At 32.7% G+C, this 21,113-nt stretch overlaps 2 protein-coding genes and 1 pseudogene across 3 annotated transcripts; 2 read left to right on the top strand and 1 right to left on the bottom strand.

Annotated features, from left to right (window-relative positions):
• The first annotated feature begins 5,471 nt into the window (after positions 1-5,471).
• On the top strand, positions 5,472-7,365 carry LOC120145750 (annotated as a pseudogene).
• A 3,760-nt stretch (positions 7,366-11,125) lies between these two features.
• On the top strand, positions 11,126-12,649 carry LOC120145751 (transcription factor MYB1R1-like). Of its 2 annotated transcripts, XM_039159504.1 has the most exons (4): positions 11,139-11,559; positions 11,634-11,842; positions 11,930-12,078; positions 12,109-12,645. In XM_039159504.1, exons 1-4 carry the CDS (start codon positions 11,349-11,351, stop codon positions 12,347-12,349), a joined length of 810 nt encoding a protein of 269 aa, XP_039015435.1. In that variant the 5' UTR covers positions 11,139-11,348; the 3' UTR covers positions 12,350-12,645. The 2 variants fall into 2 exon arrangements, with proteins under 2 accessions (XP_039015434.1, XP_039015435.1); XM_039159503.1 differs by having other exon boundaries at positions 11,126-11,559; positions 11,930-12,649.
• Positions 12,650-18,590: 5,941 nt separating this feature from the next.
• Positions 18,591-19,623, bottom strand: LOC120145455 (CLAVATA3/ESR (CLE)-related protein 25-like). Its single transcript, XM_039159284.1, has 2 exons — positions 19,272-19,623; positions 18,591-18,793 (listed from the first exon to the last, which is right to left on the bottom strand). Exons 1-2 carry the CDS (start codon positions 19,565-19,567, stop codon positions 18,754-18,756), a joined length of 336 nt encoding a protein of 111 aa, XP_039015215.1. The 5' UTR covers positions 19,568-19,623; the 3' UTR covers positions 18,591-18,753.
• Positions 19,624-21,113: the final 1,490 nt, after the last annotated feature.

Below are 21,113 nucleotides of genomic sequence, written 5' to 3'. Positions count from 1 at the left end.
CTGTCCCAAAAAATAAGGGTATACTCCTCCAACTATAATGTGCTGTTTTATTAAGTTTCTTTAGTATTAAAAAATACAAAGTGGTCCTCCAACTATAGGATGTTGCTTTGTTGAGTCTCTCTTAATTCGACTATTCATTATGTTCCAAACTCATCATTTTCATTAAAAATGGACGTTATTTTGAGCCGAACGTTAACTTGTTGACTGATATGATAAAATATAATCTTAAAATCTCAAATGACTATCATACCACAACCATCATGTTGACGGCCAACTTAAACAATCGTCAATTTTTTAACAAAAAATAATGAGTTCTTAACATAATGAATAGTTTGGTGTTCATTTTGTAATTTTAATAGTCAATGGGTTTAACAAAGTAATATTTATAGTCGGAGAATTATTTTATAGCTTTTAATAATCAAATAAATTAATAAGAATATCTATAATTAAGGGACCATTTGTGTACTTTACCCAAAAACAAATATATTCATAATATATTAAAGATACATAATTATATGAGCGTTTATTAGAAATTAAGGTTTAATATATTCATTGAGTAATTGAATATAAATTAATAAATTTTTATTATCACCCACTTTTCCTCGACCCGTGATTGTGCTCGTATAATTACATGTATTCGGCACGTGTTATTTTCACAAATCTTTTACACTTTTATCCTAAGTGACAGAAAAAAAAGAGTCCAAAAAATAATCTAAAAATGAATATCATAATAAAAAAATATTTTGGATTCAATAACAAAAACTTAAATTTATTTAATTGAAATTATATATATAAAAGATTTGAGATTTTATTTAAGAAACGGTCCAATTTAGGGAATCAGGGTAAAAGGGATTTGAGCAAGGGTACACATGGGATTGGTGTGAAGGTGGGGGACCTAGTGCCCTTCAACCATTGGGCGAAACTGATACTGGAAAGATCTTTGGACCCTAAATTTTACTCACTGTTCGATTGATCATACACCCACTTTGCTTCGGCGTGAGAATGAGGGCCTCACCATTCGCTACATAGCCATCATCCCAACAACTTTCAAAAAAATTACAAATAATATCTTCTTTATAATTATATAGAAATTGAAAAAATATTAAATTAAAAATTAATATTTTGTTTTAACTTCACATATGTTAAAGGGATACTGTATTTTCAATACGTTCATATATAACTTTAGTTATGAGATTTATTTTTTATAGCAAGTAGTAACATTTTTTAAAGCCTTTTAACCTCTGATTTTTAATACGATGGAAAGAGTATCGCACATTAAGGGTGTTTTGTTCACGAAATGTAATATTATCAGTGGAAATAAAAGATTATCAGAGAATAGGATTACTGAGAATGTTGTATTATGTGTGTTTAGTTGGTTTAGCAGAAATGTAAGATTATCGTGTTTGGTTAAAGGAATAAAAGATTATTGGAAATATATTTAACCAAATTGTCCTTATTATATATTTATTTTTTTAACAAGTTAAAAATATTTATATATTTTCTTTAAAAATTTAAATTCATAAAATTTATATAATTTTTTTTATAGAAATTGAAAATATAAAAAGGTTTAATGAAATGGTAAAATTTTATTTTAACCCCTAAACTTCATATAAAATTTTAATTATAGATTTTTTTGTAAATCTAAAATAATTTAAGGATAAATTTGTAATTTAACATTCGTAGAATTTTTATTATTCAATGACAGAAGAATGATATTTTTGAAAAAAAATAAGGGCATTTTAGTACAAAATGCCGGTAATCCAACAATACCTAAGGGAAGGGGTAATGACATTCCCGATAATATACCCCAAAAAATCTACTATTTGTAATAAAATATTACCGGGAATGAGATTTCCGACCAACCAAAAGTGAAAATGTGAATTCTATTCCAATTGAAATCCCACATTCCCTGAACCAAACAACCTCTAAAGAAGTCGTAAGAAAGAATCTATACAAAAACTTATATAAATTTTTTTATTAATATAAGTTATTTATAAGCAGTTTAATTATTTAATAATAAATGCTTAAATGTCTGTTGTAGATACTTGAACATAATACCTTCAAGGATGCTAACAATCAGTGAACTCGTGTGGAATGAAATATAAAACTATTATTATCTTAAGATTTAGGATAAATTACTCGAGTGCTTTTTTTTTCTTTATTGTTTTATTTGTATAAACTCACCTTCTCATACGATATCAGATTTGACTGCTCTTTCTTCTTTTGAATTGCTTGAATACGGAATCTATTTTCTTTTTAAATTTGCAAGTATTTGTCAACAATTTTTTGTTGAACTCCTTGTCATATTTGAATGCTCTTTCAACTATATATATATATATAGAGAGAGAGAGTTAATTGTACATGATGTCCATAAACTTCCATGTGATTCTTATTTTACTCATCGTACTTTCAAAATTTTCAATTTGCTCATAGAACTTTATACTTGAACTTTTTTGATCACTCTGACGTTATACCACTGACAGCTCGTTGACGTGACTTATTTTAATATTAAAACTCATACACATAAGATTTCTATTTAACAAAATAAAAATTAATCATGCAACAAAAAAAAAAAACTCTGAAACCCAAATTTATACCCAAAATCATATACCAAACCCTAACCCTATATGCAAATTAATCAGTCAACCATCGAAATCCACAAGCAACTCCAATGGAAATCTTATAAACTTATTTCAAGAACCAAAAAAATCACAATAAAATATTTTTCTCTCTATGAAATCCAAAAAAAAAATATCAAAAAATAAAGAAATTGAATAAGAAGAATAAAGACTGAAAAGAGAAAAAATAAAGAGGATGAAAATACAAAAAAATTGTTTTTTGATTTTCCTTGCATTCTTCCATAACTTCCATAGTAGAGAAAATGGAAATGAGAGGATGAAGAAGAAGAATAAAGAGAGAAAAGGGGAGAAATGAAGAAAAAGAAATATAATTTTTTATCTAGACTAAAACGACACCGTTCTGGTCAAAATTTAAATGTTTTAGAGATCCAAAACTACGTCATTTTGTTATAGGTTTCCAAATCATAGCACTGTTAATTATTTAATGTTAGAGTGACAAAAAAAGTTCAATGTATAAAGTTTAGTGAGCAAATTGAAAATTTTGAAAGTACAGTGAGTAAAATAGGAATCACATGAAAGTTTAGTTATCAAGTTTTTAATTTACCCTTGTTATTTTAGTGATACTTTTCAGGGTAAAGTATACAATGATCTCTTGATTATATGACTACTCCTTTATTAAGTGACTATTAAAAGCTATAAAATAATCCTTCGATTAAAGAGTTTTGCTTTGTTGAGTCGCTCGATTATTAAAAGTTACAAAATGATCATCCAACTATTTATTATGTTCCAAACTCATCATTTTCCATTAATAATTGACGGTATTCTGAGTTTAACGTTAACCTGTTGACTGCGATATGATAAAATCGCATATCAAAATATCAGACGACTATCGTTATGTTAACATCCAACTTAGACAGTCGCCAATTTTTTAGCACAAAATGACGAGTTTGGAACATAATAAATAGTTGAGTGACATTTTATTTTGCTTATGATAGACTTGAATGTATTTGTCTTGTATGAATGTGGCAAGACGTTTGTTGATGTTGTTTTATTTAGCCAACGAATATATAATAGTTTTACCTTAAAAAAAAGGTCTAATACACAATTTGGTCCACAAAGATATTTTTGCTCCCACCCACCTTACCAACATTTTCCAACTCAATTCGACACTTTCAAATTATTATGATTCAAATTTAGATATTATTTGAAAATTAAACCTGACTTATTTTATTTAAATTTTGATTATCGAATTATAAAACAAAAAAATTGAGAAAAATTTAAGTTTAAATTTTAGATTATATATCAATCAATATCTGAAAATAATATAAATCTTTTATTATTATATCGATGGTGCTAAATTCAAACATTCAATCATAATGCCATCACCAATAGCCACATTCAATATTTTGTCACATTCAAACAGTGACTTAATTGAAAAGATTAAAATGATTTGATAATGAAAGAAATATGTTAGAGAATATGGCCATCGGTGATGGTGAACGAACGGGCGTACGCTGAACGTTTATCATCGAATAATTAAGACTATTTACAACAGATACTACTTTGTAAACTTTAACTTGATAAAAATTACGACACTTTAAATAAACTATGATATAAAGATAATTTCTATTTTTCAAATGAGAATTATTATTTAATTTATTAAATGATTTTAGTAGTTAAAAAATATTAATTTTTAAAACCTTAATATCAAACAATTGAGATGTGTGTGCGCTATAAATAATTTAAAAATTATAAATAAATATGAAATTATAGGATAAATTATGTATTTAGTATCTAAACTATCAATTTTACTCCATTTTAGCACGTAAACTTTCAATTTTTTCAAAATCATATCTAATATTTAGTTTTTGTTTCATTTTTAATACCATGCCGTTAAAATCTTAACGCATTTAGTACCTAAACTATAAATTTTGGTCCGTTTTAGTACCAAAACTTTAAATTTCCCCACAAAATTTAATGTTAAATTTTGAGTGAGTACTAAAATGAAACAAAGATTAAACTTTAGGTATGATTTTAAAAAGATTGAAAGTTTAAGTACTGAAATGGATCAAAACTGATTGCTTAAATACTAAACTCGTAATTTACCCTAAATTATAATTACTCCAGACTATTAAAAAAGAAAATTATTTCCCTAATTTAACCTATCCTTTAATCACATTTTTTTGGGTTGACGAAGTCACATGGACTAAGGTGTGGGATGGGCTGATGGGTTGAGGTCCTGACGGAGCTTTAAATTTTTTAATTTCACAAAAGAAGAGCCTACTTCCGGTCCATCGGCATCTATGTTTGTGTAAGATTATATTATTATTTTGATAAATTTGAGGTAGATATAAATAATATTTATTTAATTTATTTAATAATTTGATAATAAACATTTGGCAGTGCTATGATGAATATGGAGAAGGGTAGAGATAGATCCTTTATGGAGGATGAGTCGAAGTAGGAGGAGGTGGCCCCGACCATTCTGCATATAAATAAAGCCAAATGCAAAGCCAATATATTAATTTAGATGCCCTTTGCCCTCATCCATATGCAAAAGCGTCAACCTTATCAACCAAGCTAATAAATCTAGTCCCCTAAGCTTGAAAGAGAAACAAAAATCACCCTTTTAAGTTAAGCATCGAACAAATGGAAGCTTCATAACATTTGTTGTTTATCATAGTAAAACAAAGTGACGAAGACAGTAGCCTGTCCATTAGTGGCAAGTGTCTCCAATGGCATCATTATGGCATTAAACGACATTTGCAGCTAATATTCTGTTCCATGTTAAGCCTTCCGCTACCACATCATCACCTTTGACTCCACTATTAATCGTCTAAAACTCTGTTAAACTGTCGGTACTCTCTGCTCCCAGATCTCAGTACTCACCTCAGATCCATCATCTTCTTGTTTCTACTTTTCTGGGTTTTCTTTGGTTTTTGGAAAGATATATGGAGTCTGAGCAGCGTCGGAAGCGGAAGAGAAGCTACAAACCAAACTCCCAGCCTCATTTTTTGTCTCTAAGGCTGTTAATGGTATGCTTATCTTTCTTGGTTTTGCCTTTGTTCTTGTCTTCCTCTCGGTTTCCGATTCGGACTGTGCATTTCCACCCGCTTCTCAGCGTTTCGAGCTTCTCGATCTTGTCCAAGATTTCCCTTCAGGGTTGTCTTCGTGGTGAATCACGGTTGCCTTTGGTAGTTGAAGATCGAGTCTTGTTCCCCGATCACTTGCTCTTACTTGTTTCCGGCGAAGTTTATCAAGCTGATAAATTGGACTGTGTTTACTACAAAGCTTTGAATGATTCTGCTGAAGTGAGTGAGGAGAGTAAAGAGAAGGTGTTTATCGAGCATGGGGTTTTGTCTGTTGATGAATATGATGGGTTTATATCCATTGTTAGGTGCCCTCTCCCACCTTTGAATTACTCGGCTACGGCAGCGTTGAGGTGGCGTGGTGACAATGTTTATCGTAGTTCGTCTTTGAGTACTAACAGAACGGTTCATTCATGGGATAGAATGGTGTACGAAGCCGCAGTCGATGGGGAAACAGTCGTGGTTTTCGTCAAAGGGTTGAATCTTCGACCCCATGGAGTATCGAATCCGACTCGATTCAGGTGCCGGTTCGGTTTAGGTAGTAGGGGTGAAGATGAAGGATTTGTTATGGTGACTAAAGCAGTAGCGGCTGCACAAGAGGTGGTCAGGTGTTCATTGCCGAGGACTATACGAAACAATCCGTATAAGGCTCAGGGAATTCGAGTCAGTCTCGTCCATGCTAGTGACCGTGGTGCCCAGGGCGAGCCGAATCGGATGCCATCCGTGGCTAAACTTTACAATTCAGAGTCCTACATGAAGAAAAGATCAGGGGAAAGTATGAGCTTTGTGCCTGCACTATGCTATGGAACCAGGCATCGGCATTGAATGTGAGTGGATTACGTACCATGCGTGGCTAGGCGTCGAACGCTGATTCATTTATGACAACAACAGCGACGATGGAACGCAACAAGTTATTGAAGAGCTAGATTTTCTAGACTATAATGTCAGCAGACATGCCTGGCCATGGATTAAAACACAAGAGGCTGGCTTTTCACACTGTGCTTTGAGAGCAAGAGATGAGTGTAAATGGGTAGCATTCTTCGACGTTGATGAATTCTACTACTTCCCTCGTCATCACCGGAGAGGACTACTTGGTCCAAATTCGTTAAGATCCTTGGTTGCAAATTACTCTTCCTCAACAACCATTGCAGAAATAAGAACAGTTTGCCACAGTTTTGGGCCATCTGGATTGACTTCACCTCCATCACAAGGAGTAACCGTGGGTTACACTTGCCGGCTCCAAAGTCCCGAGCGGCACAAGTCGATAATTCGACCCGATTTGCTCAACGAGACACTTCTCAATGTGGTGCACCATTTCCAGCTGAGGAAAGGGTTCAAATATCTGAATGTGCACGAAAGTTCCATGCTTATAAACCACTACAAGTACCAGGTTTGGGACACATTCAGAACCAAGTTCTTCAGAAGGGTGGCGACCTATGTCGTCGACTGGCAAGAAAACCAGAACCAAGGGTCGAAAGACCGGGCGCCCGGGCTCGGTACCGAGGCCATTGAACCACCGAATTGGCGATTACAGTTTTGTGAAGTATGGGACACCAGACTGAGGGACTTTGTCTTGGCAAATTTAGCTGATCCCGCCACAGGCGCCTTGCCTTGGGAGAAGCCGGTTTTGTAACGATACCAAATTTGGGTAAAACAGAGTAATTACACCAGCAAAAAATCCATTCTTTTCATTTTTTTTAATTGATATTGGGATCACAGTTTAGGGTTTTTCCAGAGCTGTAAACTCTGTGATGACGAAATTACAGTCTTTGCTTCTTTCATAATTCATTTCTGTAATGAATGAGCAATGATATGAAAGCAACTAGATACAGATGGATTCTTTGCTCACTCTAAAGCACCAAAAGTAGCCCACTGATTTGTATGAGAAACCAGAATTTGTACACTTCATAATATGCTTTTCAAACTATAATTTGAATATTGCTAATGAACCTTCCTCTTTCTTCCCTTTCACTTTCGAAGCTTGCCGTGCACCCATTCCATGAATATTTCATGCCAAGTCAAAAGGCAATCCAACCATCCACATTTGATCATCATTTCTTAGCATTTAAGAGTACATAACTTGTCGCATGGCTCGTTCGATATTGCATTCAAACAGTGACGGATCTAAAAGTAATTTTGACAGATGATCGTATATGTATCAACATATTAAATTTTTTATTTATAAATTGGTACAAAATAAAATTTCAATACGAATACAATCAATAAAATAAATAAGTAATAAAAAATCAAATTTTAAATAACATAGTAATTGCATTATTTATAGTTAACTCTTAATTTAATTGGCAACAAGATTATTACAATTTAAAAAAAAACGTGAATTTAAACTTGTTTAAAAATATTGATTAAATTAAAACTCAAAATAACATTAACAACAATAGATGAGATAAGAAAAATAATGTGAATGGTTTTAGCCGCCACGAAAGTCTTAGACTGTGGATCCAAAATGATGTAGCCATCGATTCAAAAAGCATGAGACTTGACCAAAACCACACTGTAGTGAACACTATTGTTTTATTAATTATTGTGTTTCAACTTTGTCTTTTGAGTTGATAAAATGGCCGAGTAAAAGATGAGGAAAAAATTTCAATTTAATTCATCTTGAATATTATTTTTTATGTATGGTGAATTATACAGTATTATCTAAAGACGTTAAGTATTTCACGCGTCTTCAAGTTAAATATGAAGATTTCACGACTGCATGGTGTCTTCAACAAATAAAGAAAACCCCACGACTGTATGATGTCTTCAGACAAATGGAGAAAATCCCAGGAATGCACGACGTCTTCACACCAATAAGAAACCCTAGTTCATAAAATAATATGGTCGATGTCTTATATGAAAAAAAATCATTTTTCCCACAACACTATATAGGCGAAGAAGTCGAGTTGAGTTTGTGGTATACCAATAAAAATGTATTATTAAAATTACTTTTAAGTTTCTAATATATAACGAGTTAAATGGTGATCCTGATATTTTTATTTTCTTTTAATGTAAGTAAAGAGTAATATTTGAAGGGATAACTATGTGATAGCAGTGACGGATCTATAAATTTAAGAATAGATGTTCAAAATTTTAATTTTATTTTCTTAAAAATAATATGTACGCAAAAATTGTAATTTGTCCCTTTAACACATTAAGCTAAATTTAACATCTTTTTTAAAATAATGGGGATGCACTTGGCCCCTATGGGGACGTAGTGCATCCGCCATTGTGTGATAGAATAATTTATATTACATTTTAAATTCGTTTTTGAGATATTTTTTATAAAAGAAAGGTTATAACCAATTATTGTATTACTTCATCTAAAATAAATCATTAAAAAGTGTAAACGATTAAATTAGTAGTTAAATTTAGAATATAACTAGTTGGTCCAGTGTGATAAGACATTAAATTACTTAAGTAAGATCATAGGTCTAAATTCTAGCATTTGCAATGGAAGCAAATTGGGTTGGAATGGTCGCCCTTGCCTCTATAGCATCTGATCTATTAGTCGATTAATAGATCGAATGATAATTATAAAAAAATCTAAATCAAAATTAAATATCTAACTATACATAAATTTATATTTAATTTCGAGTTCAAATTTTCAAGACCTTAATATTTATAAAAAAAATCAAAGTAAAAGTAACCATAACAAATATTTATGGAACTTTTAATAATATTTTACAAAAAAAAATATTAATACAATACAAAACTATATATAGTAATTTTTAGGGTAAAGTATGCAAATAGTACTTCGACTATAAGACATTGTTTTATTGAGTTTTTTTACTATTAAAAGTTAAAAAATTAACCCATGGACTATAAGGCATTATTTTATTGAGTCAATGACTATTAAAAGTTACAAAATGGTCACTCAACTGCTTATATATTCCAAACACATCATTTTCAATTAACAAAATTGATGACAGCTTAAGTTGGACGTTAACTTGCTTATTAGGATAAGATAAAATTCAATCACATAATCTAAAACGACTATCATATCTTAATCAGTAAATTAACATCTAACTCCGATGACCGTCAAGCTTTTCAATGAAAAATGATGAATTTGAAGCATATGAATAATGACTATTTTGTAACTTCTAATAGTCGGACAACTCAATGAAACATCATCCTATAGTTGAGGGGTTAATTGTGTACTTTACCTATTTTTTCACAATTATACAGCCAATGCAAGCCAACAAGACCCAACGAAGAAAAAGAGAGAAGGGTGAGGACGTTACATTAAAATATGTCTGAAAGTGATGAAAAGCAGGAGAAAGAAAACAAGGATTGTAATAATAAAACACGTGCTCCCACCATTTGTGAAAGTTGCAAATCAGTCACTCGTTTCTTAGATAACAGCCAGGTAGTGGCGCTACGAGGGGATAAATGGGCCCCAACCAAATCACCAATTATCAAACCACAATCCAACCGTCCATCTTTTAATACAATTTCATATTTTATTTATCGATGATATTGTATCAATAATTTATATATTAATCTACGTCGATTATAATTGATAGTATATATTTTTAATTATTTGATAATAAATAAATATATATAATTAATAATGTTTGAATTTTAGACCTCTAAAGATTAGATAATTTAATTTGTGTTGTATCCATAAATTAAGTGATGATATATTAAAAAATTAAAATTATTTTTTATTTCTTTAATGATTTATATATGTAAGTGTGGGTGATTAGTGGGGTCCATGTTTTGTTATCCTCCACCATGATATTGAGTTAAATAAATAAAGAAATGGGGGAGGAAAGGACATAAGAGAGTAGACAACCAAATCTTTCTGTAAGCATCACCGAATATTCCAATTCGACGGTAGGGAGACGCTCACTTCTTCCACCATACCTTTTTTTTAATCCTCTTTAATTCTGTTTTAATTATTTCTCATGTCATATAGTTTTCCCATTAACGCATCTTTGTAATTTTTTTTTTTTGAATCCGATCTATTGACCAATTAATACAGATCAAGTACCGCATAGGCGACTCTCTCAACTCAATTTATTTCATTTGTAAACTTCAGATTCAAACCCCTGATCTTACATAAATGACCTAGTAACTTATCCCACTAGATCAATGATTGTTGGTGCATATTTGTTATTTATATGCACACATCTATTAAAATTTAATATAATTTATAATTGGATCCAAAACCAATGGTCACCCACAGTTGATTAAACCAATGCCATATTCCGTCGTGGTTTTAATTAGTATCTTACTCATTATTAATAATATACGGAATTTTACTTTATCCTTATATTAATTTTAAACGTATATTATCTTATAATTATTTAAATTTATACCTCGAAACGTGACTATCAAATGTTAGGAAACACACGAGAAGTCTGGTTTATTGGCTATTATACTAGTATTAAAACACTTGGCCTTGTTTATATCGTTAAAGGAGGACTAGGGACATTGGATGGTCGTGATTCATGATCATTGGGAAACACTTAAAATGGGCAGCAGATGTTGAACATCAATGGCACATCACGTTGCTTTGAATAAGTCCTCCTTGTTGGACATGTCCCTATATCTTCTTCTCCATGCTCCACCTTTTATCCCCTCTTTCATGAACTGAAAAACACTCCCCTAATTCCACTCCACTCTTTTGTTATATCTTGTCTTTCATCTTCTTCTTCATTCCACTTGAGGCATCATGTCTCGGGTTGTTGGCGGCGGTGACGGTGGCGGAGAGAAGGGCATCATGTTATTCGGTGTTCGAGTGACGGAAGGATCGTTTAGGAAAAGTGTTAGCATGAATAATCTGTCTCAGTTTGATCAGACTCCTCAGGATTCTAACGCCGATGCCGGTTATGCCTCCGACGATGTCGTTCATGCATCGGGAAGATACCGTGAACGAAAGAGAGGTTTATTTTATTATTTTTTGTGTTCGTTTTATGATTCATGTTCGGTTTTTTTTAAATGCAAATTTTATTTGCAGGTGTTCCATGGACGGAGGAGGAGCATAGATTGTTCTTACTAGGGTTACAGAAGGTAGGGAAAGGAGACTGGAGAGGGATTTCAAGGAACTTCGTGAAGACACGTACACCAACTCAGGTGGCCAGTCATGCACAAAAGTACTTTCTCCGGCGAAATAACCATAATCGCCGCCGCCGGAGATCTAGTCTTTTTGATATTACAACTGATTCCGTACGTATACGTGAACTTCGTGCATCATGTGTATTCCTGATATGGAATTATTTATTTATGTTTCTTTTGTTGGTTTGAATTTTGCAGTTCATAAACTCAACCATATTGGAAGAAGATGAACCAGTCCACCGAGAAAACATTCCGGTGCCACCGCAGATGAGTGGTTTTCCAATGTCAATGTTTCCTGTGAGTCTAAGCACTACTCCAGTAGTTTTAAAATTCACAGGAGAAAATAAATCCATGGAAAATCTCACGTTAGGGCCGATCCCGGTGGCGAAAACGTCCCCGAACCTTATCCGTCCGGTGCCGATTCTTCCACTTCCTCCATCATCAAAAATGTCAGATCTTAATTTAAACCAGAAGATCCAACTTGACCCTTCACCGCTTTCATTGAAACTCTCCACACCCTCCTCCTCCGACGAGCAGCCGCCGACGTCAGAGGCACACTCGTCTAGTTTTCAGGCCATGTCAAGCGGGGATAACAATAACATCATCAGCGTTGCTTGAAGATTACACGAGGAATATATGGGATACATATACAGTAGTAAATTACCTGGAGCTGTATTATGACAAGATTGAATAAAAATAAACAAAAAAGAAAAGAACAGAGAAGAGAATAGATTATTAAGTGATTAGGTGAAATCCCTTGTTTTGTACAGATTAATTATTACTTAATTAGAGTAGTCAAAAGGAAAGTGGGGTGTCTTTGTCTTTGATGTTGTGGGTGATCAGCTGCTGTTCTTCAATCTGCCGTGCTTTCTTTTTTATGCACTTTTAGGTACAGTGAACTAAGAGGTGTTGGGTTTAATTATCTGTCTTTGTTGTTTAAAGCTTTCTTAAAAGATATTATTGTGTGATTTGTTATATTGAATATATATATAAATAATTTATCATATGTATAATAAAAATAGAGTGAAAAATACGAATCAAATAATTTTTATTCATGTTATCGAAAACGCAGACACACCTTTAAGACATAATTACTTGGACCTACGACCACTCAATAGATTCAAGTGGATAATATTTTTAATTAATGATTTAATTTTAAATTTATAATATAAATTATTAAACATAGAATTTACTACTAATATAAAAATTTGCATTGATCTCTATTTAAATGAATCTTCTCATTTATTCTTTGATTAGTTGTGCAAGTCACTTCATGGTTAAGAGTACTTGTGTAACACCCCAACCCGTACCCGACCCGAATACGAGTATGAGATGTCACATTGACTTTTTAAAACAATATTCGTATAAAATAATAGAACATTTGAACTTATATTAATAAAATAGGATCATATATTATTGAATTATGTTTAAAACCAATTTGAAAAAATACGTTTTCATGAACAGTAAAATACGGTATGAACAACACCGTATGAACAATATCGTGAATAGTATCGTGAACAGTCCGTGAACAGTACCGAATGTTAAATTTTTTCCAGATTACTTCAGGGGTATCGATATCCTACTACAATACTGCTACAGTAACTTCGGAAAACATGTATAAAACTCACGAAAAATTAATCTTTCAACACGATAAAGTTCTCATTTCCTTATATACATTTAAAACGTTACAAAACTCGATCAGAGCATATCGGATTCAAATCTTTTATATTACATGCCAACTAAATTCTATGTAACAAAATACATGTAATTCAACTACATTTCTAATCTGATCTTCGGTAAGGAGAACTGACCTGTCTTGTTCCTCTTTACTTCTCTTTTCGCTTTCCAAACCTATGTGTGAAACAATCACATGCTAAAGTCGATGACTTAGTGAGGCATGAAACCATGTAACATTACTCTACTCATATCAATGCATAAATAATTAATGCTATCATATAACCACTATATACATGCACATATACTACTATGGTCCTGACCTCTATCATTATCATTAACCAATTTATACATATACATATATCATTAACATGCTTTTCAGTATTCATATTATTATTACTAATTTTTTGTGATCATATAAGCATATGTTGAACATTTCTATACATATCATAGAACACGTATATCATTTCACAACAGAGTACACATAACATCACATAATTCATGCCAACACTTTTGATATCTTTTATAGGCCCATGTACATTACTGAGAACTTAAGGTATTCGAGTACATTGAGGTTGTGCACTATTGCTGTCACCACAGCTCGTATAAGTCCCACTGAGTGGCATATGAAATTTGTCCCGAAGGACCAGTCCATAGATCTCGAAGAATCTAGGTGATCAGTCCATATGTTTCGAAGAACATAGGTAATCTATAATTGTCCATATGTCCCGAAAGACATAGGTAAACCCTCGACTCTTGGCATGCCAACTATACCACTAGCTCTCATATCATATAACATGGGCATTATCATTTATACATTTCATATCACGTGTTCTTTCTTTTCTGTCAATTACCACATGTATGTATAACCATATATCTCATATCATATCACATGTATCACAAGTGCATGTATTCACGTAGATCGTTTCATATGACTTATATCATTTCTCATGTTTTTATGTAAGCACATATGTCATGTCTTGTATACATATATTCACTTTCACATATCTCATATTCCTTTTTTTCATCTTTTTCATATCATGCCTCATATTACCACATATATCTGTCTTATCTCATATCATATAACTTATGTAATTACAAACACTATTTATATCAGTTCACATAACTTATCACACTAACATGAATTCACACAATTCATGTAACATATGCAATAATGTATATATCACATACACTCATGCCACATAAGCATTATATCAATTACAAATCGAATAATATTTTAGGAGTCACTTCTTACCACAATAACTCCGTCAATGGCTCATCGCAAGCCAATGTTTGTTCAATAACCTAAGTACAAATTAACTTACACTCACCTTAGCCTTGCTTTGATTCGATCCTAATTCTTTGATTGTTCCGGAACTCGTTTAGGCTCAATATCTACATAAACATAATTTTCGAAACGATTATCAGAAGCCTAAACCTTATAACTTGATGTTAATAACTTAAGCTAGTTTAATGAACCAAAATTCCATTTTTCCTTTAGGGGGTATCGATACCTCCCCTAGGGTATCGATACCCTTACTGAAATCTGTAAATTTTTGCCCAGAAATCACTGTTCATGCTCGAAAATTCACTATTCAAACCCGAAAATCATCAACTCTTCACTCAATTCTTCTATTTTAAACCCCTATCATGTTATTAAATCAAACTACCATTATATAAACCAACTTATATCCATATAAACCATCTTTAACCTCACAATTCCTTTCTCCATATAAAATCAAGAATCATACCCAAATTTTCAATATGTTATAATTTCAATTCTATCACTTTATATCTCTTAATTCCACTTATGAAAAGTCAAATTTGACTTCCACTTCTAATTATAAACTCTATTCCAAGATTTCATTCAAGAACTCGAAATCTTTAATCTTCCCTAACTCCTTTATCTTTTAATTTTAAGATAACTTAAGTTTTCCTTAAGCTTAGTTATCATCTAATGATCAAAACCCAAACCTTAAATCAACAAATAATCAATTAATTAGAAAACTTACCTTTGAGCTTGGAGATACGGGAGGAGGAAGAAGAAGAAGAAGAAGAAGAAGGAAGAAGAGTTTGTAGATAACTCTCCCCCACCCCACGTGAATCATTCATATAAGGGGGGGAATATCTTTCTTGCCAAATGACCATTTTGCCCTTTAATTCCTTTGATAATTACTAACAACTTCCAGGAAATATTTTGAAATAAATCATTGAACTATTTAACTATTCTGCTTTAACCACCAAATTCTAAAATTTTACAATTTGGTCACTAACCCGGTATTGAGGATGTTACAAGTTGAGGATGTTCCATGTCTTTATATTATCTATCTTTTGATAAAAAAATTATAATAACAAAGGATATCCCAATGTATATATCTTAAAAATTATATACATTAAAAATTAATGGGTATTTAAATATTTCATTCTTTGTGATTTAGTATTAATTCGATTTGTATGATTTTTATTATAACGCTCATGAGGATGTGGTTTTTTAAAGAAAAATGTTGATTGCATTAATAATAAATGATATCATGCAGAACAATGTCATATATACATTCGGGACAATCATAAGAAAAATGTAACGATGAACGACTAGTGGCAGTTTGATGAGCCTGAAAAGTTGAGGCAACAACATAGAAAGACAGATCACGTCGACGTCCCTGAGCACCAGACATAGAGGAGGAGGACTTGAAGAGTATTCACAGTGAACGAACGGAAAAGAAATCCTCCTGTAATTTTAATCTCATCCGGCACTTATATCCGAAAGCCAAAAAAAATGTCACATGCAATCGACCACGCATCGGGAAAACAATCAACCAAGGAAACCTGTAGAACTAGAAACCTAGAAGAAGACCAATAGAAGAAACTTGCATCGGGAGTACGAAAGCACTGGTAACCATGATACCCTTTAAGAATTTAGAAAGAGATCTAGATAGTTTAAGTTGAAAGGGGCTAATGTATATCTTAACCTTTGAATTTGATAATCTATACGAAACTGGCATTATAATTTTTTTACCTCATTTGTGTATGGATTTGATATGATTTTTTTTATTTGATCATTAACACTTTAAGATTGTGTCACATTTTCAAAAAGACTAAAAAATGAACTTTGAGTACTAAATTATAAATTTTTTTGTCAAATTAAGATACTAACTAGGTTTAAGAACAAGGTTTAGGTGCCCACTTTAAAATTGTATCACAATATCAAAGAAATTTAAAATTTAAGTTTAAATATCAAATTCGAATAAGAGTTTCTATAGGTTATTACCCCCAAAGTATGGGCCATGGGTGTTAAAAGCTTTAATTGACGTTAAGCAAAAGTTAAAATGTTCAAAACCCTAGAAATTGCTTTGGGCCTAATAATTTTTAAATGCAAAAGCCCTTGAGAATATTGGGCCAAATTGGCCTATTAGGGAAACCTGCTAATTTAATTAACCCATTTAGGGCATCCAAAACAATTAATTGTCGTAGATCTCAAATTAATTATTTTGGTGCCCTAAACCCCTAATGAGCTAATAAAATTAACGGTTGCCCTAATGGGCCAATTCGGCCGAATACTAGACTCAGACCCTTTCAAATAAGACATGAGCTGTGAAATAAATACATAAGACATGAGCTGTGAAATCGATTTTCTAAATACATATATAGATGGAGTAAAATGTTATGTGCTACTTTAATATTAAAATTTTAAATTTTGGAAGGACACTTCTCGAGACAAGAATTATGCTCATATATATATATATATATATATATATATATATATATATATATATATATATATATGGGTTAGAATTTATTTACATCTAATATAAAATATTTAGTTTTATATTTTTTATGATCGTTGGATGAGAAAATTAGAGGCTAAGATTACTTTGTTTTTTTTTTCTTTTCAGTAAATATCTTCACATTTCTTACTATTAATCTCAGTCTTCGATTTTTCTCATCTAATGGTCATAAAAAGGTTTAAAACTAAAAGTTTTACCTTAGGTATCAAATTTAAATTATATCTTGATATCGAACTTATGAAATTGTCTCAACGGTAAACTAAAGTGTTATTCTCTCTAAAAATATCGAATTTAAACAGTTAAGCCTATAAGACTGTGCAATTTCAATAGACGAAGAAAGCATGTGAATGATACTATCTTATATTCACCTAAAATTATTCGATAGAACTAAAATCCCATCACTTTGACCATCTTCAACCTCTTCACTCTTAATCTTTTTCAGCCCATATATCTGGCAATTCTCTGCCCCACACTAAAATAGAATGAACTGTTGATCCTTGTCATATTCTCCTCCTAATATAAACATTTATTTTATTTTATTTATAGAATAAAAATTCCTCAATCTCACATGCAAAATGCAGCAAAAGCTTCATACATAAGCATTTCCCTCCTTTTGCTTTTTCTATTTAGCAGTAATTGCCCCAATTTGAGTCTTACCCTACTTTTGCTTTGCTTCTCAAGCACAAGATAAGTCTCTCAAATAAAAGAAAAAGGTCAAATTTTGGGTGGAGGGAGCAGCCCCTTTTCATTTGTTTTTCATTTTAACACTTAGACGAGAATAATATATATGGTGAGGGATGGATCGAGAGTGTTGGGTTGTAGTATTTTTAAAAAAAATAAATTTTTATATAATTTAATTATATTTTTGTATTTTTCATTTTAATCTAATTTTAAATTTCTTTAAAATCTTAATATAAATTCTTAACTTCACGTTCCATCCGTCTTTATAAATGTAAGAATCTCGTGCTCATGCAAGTTTGAATGAACCCAAAGACCAAAACAACCAAAGAATCAAGAGAAAAAGACTAACACCCAAAGTTTTACGTAAAACGACTTTTCCTTTTTAGAGCTTTAACACCTTTAATGGTGGATTCACTTTAGTCTTGGAACTCATGCCCCTCCTTTAACTCGAAACACATTCGATAAACCGAATCCTCTAATAACGTAAACGAACAATGGTTAAGACTTTTCGTTGACATCTTAAATATCAGGATTCAAACGCTTGATAGATTTCAGGTACATGACCTCTCATGCATGCATGCGTATTTAAAAGTTGATACAAAAGGGTTTTGCAAGAAGCTTTCGATGGGAATATATCTTCATAGTATTAGCCAAGCTTCCATTTGTTTACTCCTCTATCACATCAAAAGTACTACACAAGCATGCATTGCAAGCTTTAATATTGGACATTTCAAATGTTTCTTTTTCAATATCAAGTTTTATAGTCCTACTTCCAACAAAAAATACATACAAGATATATGGCAGATTTCGTCATTCATCGTCGATCTTTTAGCACTTCGGCTTGATTTGAAGCTTCCCGATCCACACACATCGGTGCCGAGGCTAGGCTTGTCCCGGCGGTCGTCCCGAGTTGCCAGCTCGCCTGTTGAAAAGTGAAAAAGATCTCAAATAAAGATAAAGAGAACTTTTCTCGTAAAATAACAATTGATTCATACAATCATTTTTAAAATATTATATGTTCATATTTAACATTACGATCGATCCATTTAATTTTATGTTCGAGTCTTCCGACTTTATTTACGTATAAAATAGTGTATTATCATATATGCTGGTTCAGCTTTTAGTTCTATTGATTTGTTAATCAGCTAGTTTGCTTTGTAATAAGTATATTTTATATATGCTAGTTTGCTAATGAATAAAGTGAATGTTGGAGATTAAAACATACTACATACCACATATACAGCAAGACTCAATGTAACAGTTGATTATATTTTTTCTTACATATTCGTATTACTATTCATGCTCGGAATTCGAAGTTCTCTTAACCAAGCGACCTTTATGATTTAAGTTCGAATTGATCACTTATTAGTATACATGTAGAAATATTATTAGAGTTGTACCTGTTATGAATAAGATCGGGTCCATTAGGAACTCTTCTTTTGCTCATGCAGTTGAGATCCTGCTTGGGATACGCCACACTCAACTCTCCTTTGCCTAAAACCTTCACTTGCTCTTCCCGCGGCTGCAGGTTCGCCTCCGTCGTTGTCATCGACGTCCAAGTCCGATGGTCATCATGTGTCGTCGTCGTCGTCGTTCCGTGTCCTTGGCTTTGCAGGATTCCAATCGATACAATAACAGACATGAACCCCAAAACTACAAGGGTTCTAAACAACAAAGAAGTACCAGCTCCTCCCATGGTTGACTGTTATTGCCCTATATCTTCTAGGACATAAAAGGAAGTTGATTATGATGATGATGGTGATTGGTGTAGACATCAATTTTTTCATTTAAATTTATTATTATTATTAAAATTATTATTATTATTATTATTATAATTATTATTATATATTATTTATTAAATATTACAAAGCCCAATTACAAGAACTCAGACCCAGTTTGCAAGCCTAAACAATGTGGCCCAGATACAGAAGCCCAACATAAACCCTAAAACCCAACTAGGGTTTCTCATCTCATGCCCCAGTCGCCATTGCTCACAGCCGTTGGATCTGGCCAAAATCCAACGGTCCTGATGCTTCCAGACGAAAACCCTAGGGTATGATACCCTATGGAAACCACGCGGCGCCGCCTCAGCTATCTCCAAGCTTCCAACCGTCGCTTCACTGCCAGGTGGTCCAATGCCCCACTGTCAACGCCTCCACCGCCATTGTCGACACACCAGTACCACGACGACACCAACAGAAGACTCCAGAAGCACCTCGTTTCTGCCCCACGTTGAAACCCTATGGTGAGTCACCACCATAGTCCGGTGACTCACCTAGGGTCACCATTTGAGACCGGTCCGAGAGCCACACCGTCGATGGCTATAAAAGCCATCGACCATACCTGCAACAAAGAGGGGGGGAGGAGAAAGAATGGGAGATAACAGAAACAACAGCAAGCCAAACAAAACCCATAGCAATAAATCAAAAAGCAAAGAGAGAATAGAGTGAGAAAACTTACCACTGAGGAAGCTACACCATAGTCAGAACCTCCACACGCCGCAAAATAAATTGAAATACCGAGAGTATTTCTGTAGATCTAGGTAACTACAAGGCTTTTTAGAGAAAAAGGACACCGGATTCATCTTTAGGACGTTCGGATCTTTATTTTGGGAAATTTTGAAATTTTCCGGCCACCGGCAGCGGTGGCCGGCGGTGGTTGCCGACGCCGTAGCACGGCTGCCGGGCGGTGGCCTCTCTCTCAATTTTAGAGAGAGGCGAGAGGATTCTGGCTCTCTCTCAGTGTTGAGAGAGAAGGAAGAAAGGAGAATGAGAGAGCTGGCCCTTCGGGCCAGCCGTTTGGGGGATTTATACCCCTTCCCGAACGACGTCGTTTTGGGAAGGGGTATATGCGTAATTTACATGTATGGCTAAACCCTTTCCGTAACCATCCGAGTTTTATAATTATTCATTTTAGTCACTGAAAATAACTTCTGAATGTTCTAATTCAGCCTTTGAATTTTATTTTATTATGTTTTAATCCTTACCAGTATTAAATAATATATTTAGGACAAATATCACATTTAGTCCCTATTAATTTTAATACTTCTATTTTAATCACTGATTAAATAAATAATGGTTAATTACACTACTAGTATTTATATTTTATGATAATTCTAATCATGTCTCTTAAATATTTATATTTTTATAATTTGATCATTAAATTTTATATAATCTTAATTTTAACCATAAGTTTTATTATTTTTACATTTTTAAGTTCATATATTTATGAATATGATCCAT

Source organism: Hibiscus syriacus, unplaced genomic scaffold (assembly GCF_006381635.1).
Source record: "Hibiscus syriacus cultivar Baekdansim isolate YM2019G1 unplaced genomic scaffold, ASM638163v2 tig00110893_pilon, whole genome shotgun sequence".
NCBI classification, from domain to species: Eukaryota; Viridiplantae; Streptophyta; class Magnoliopsida; order Malvales; family Malvaceae; genus Hibiscus; species Hibiscus syriacus.
The sequence above is the reverse complement of the archived record's forward strand: the minus strand, read 5'-3'. Positions and strand labels throughout refer to the sequence as shown.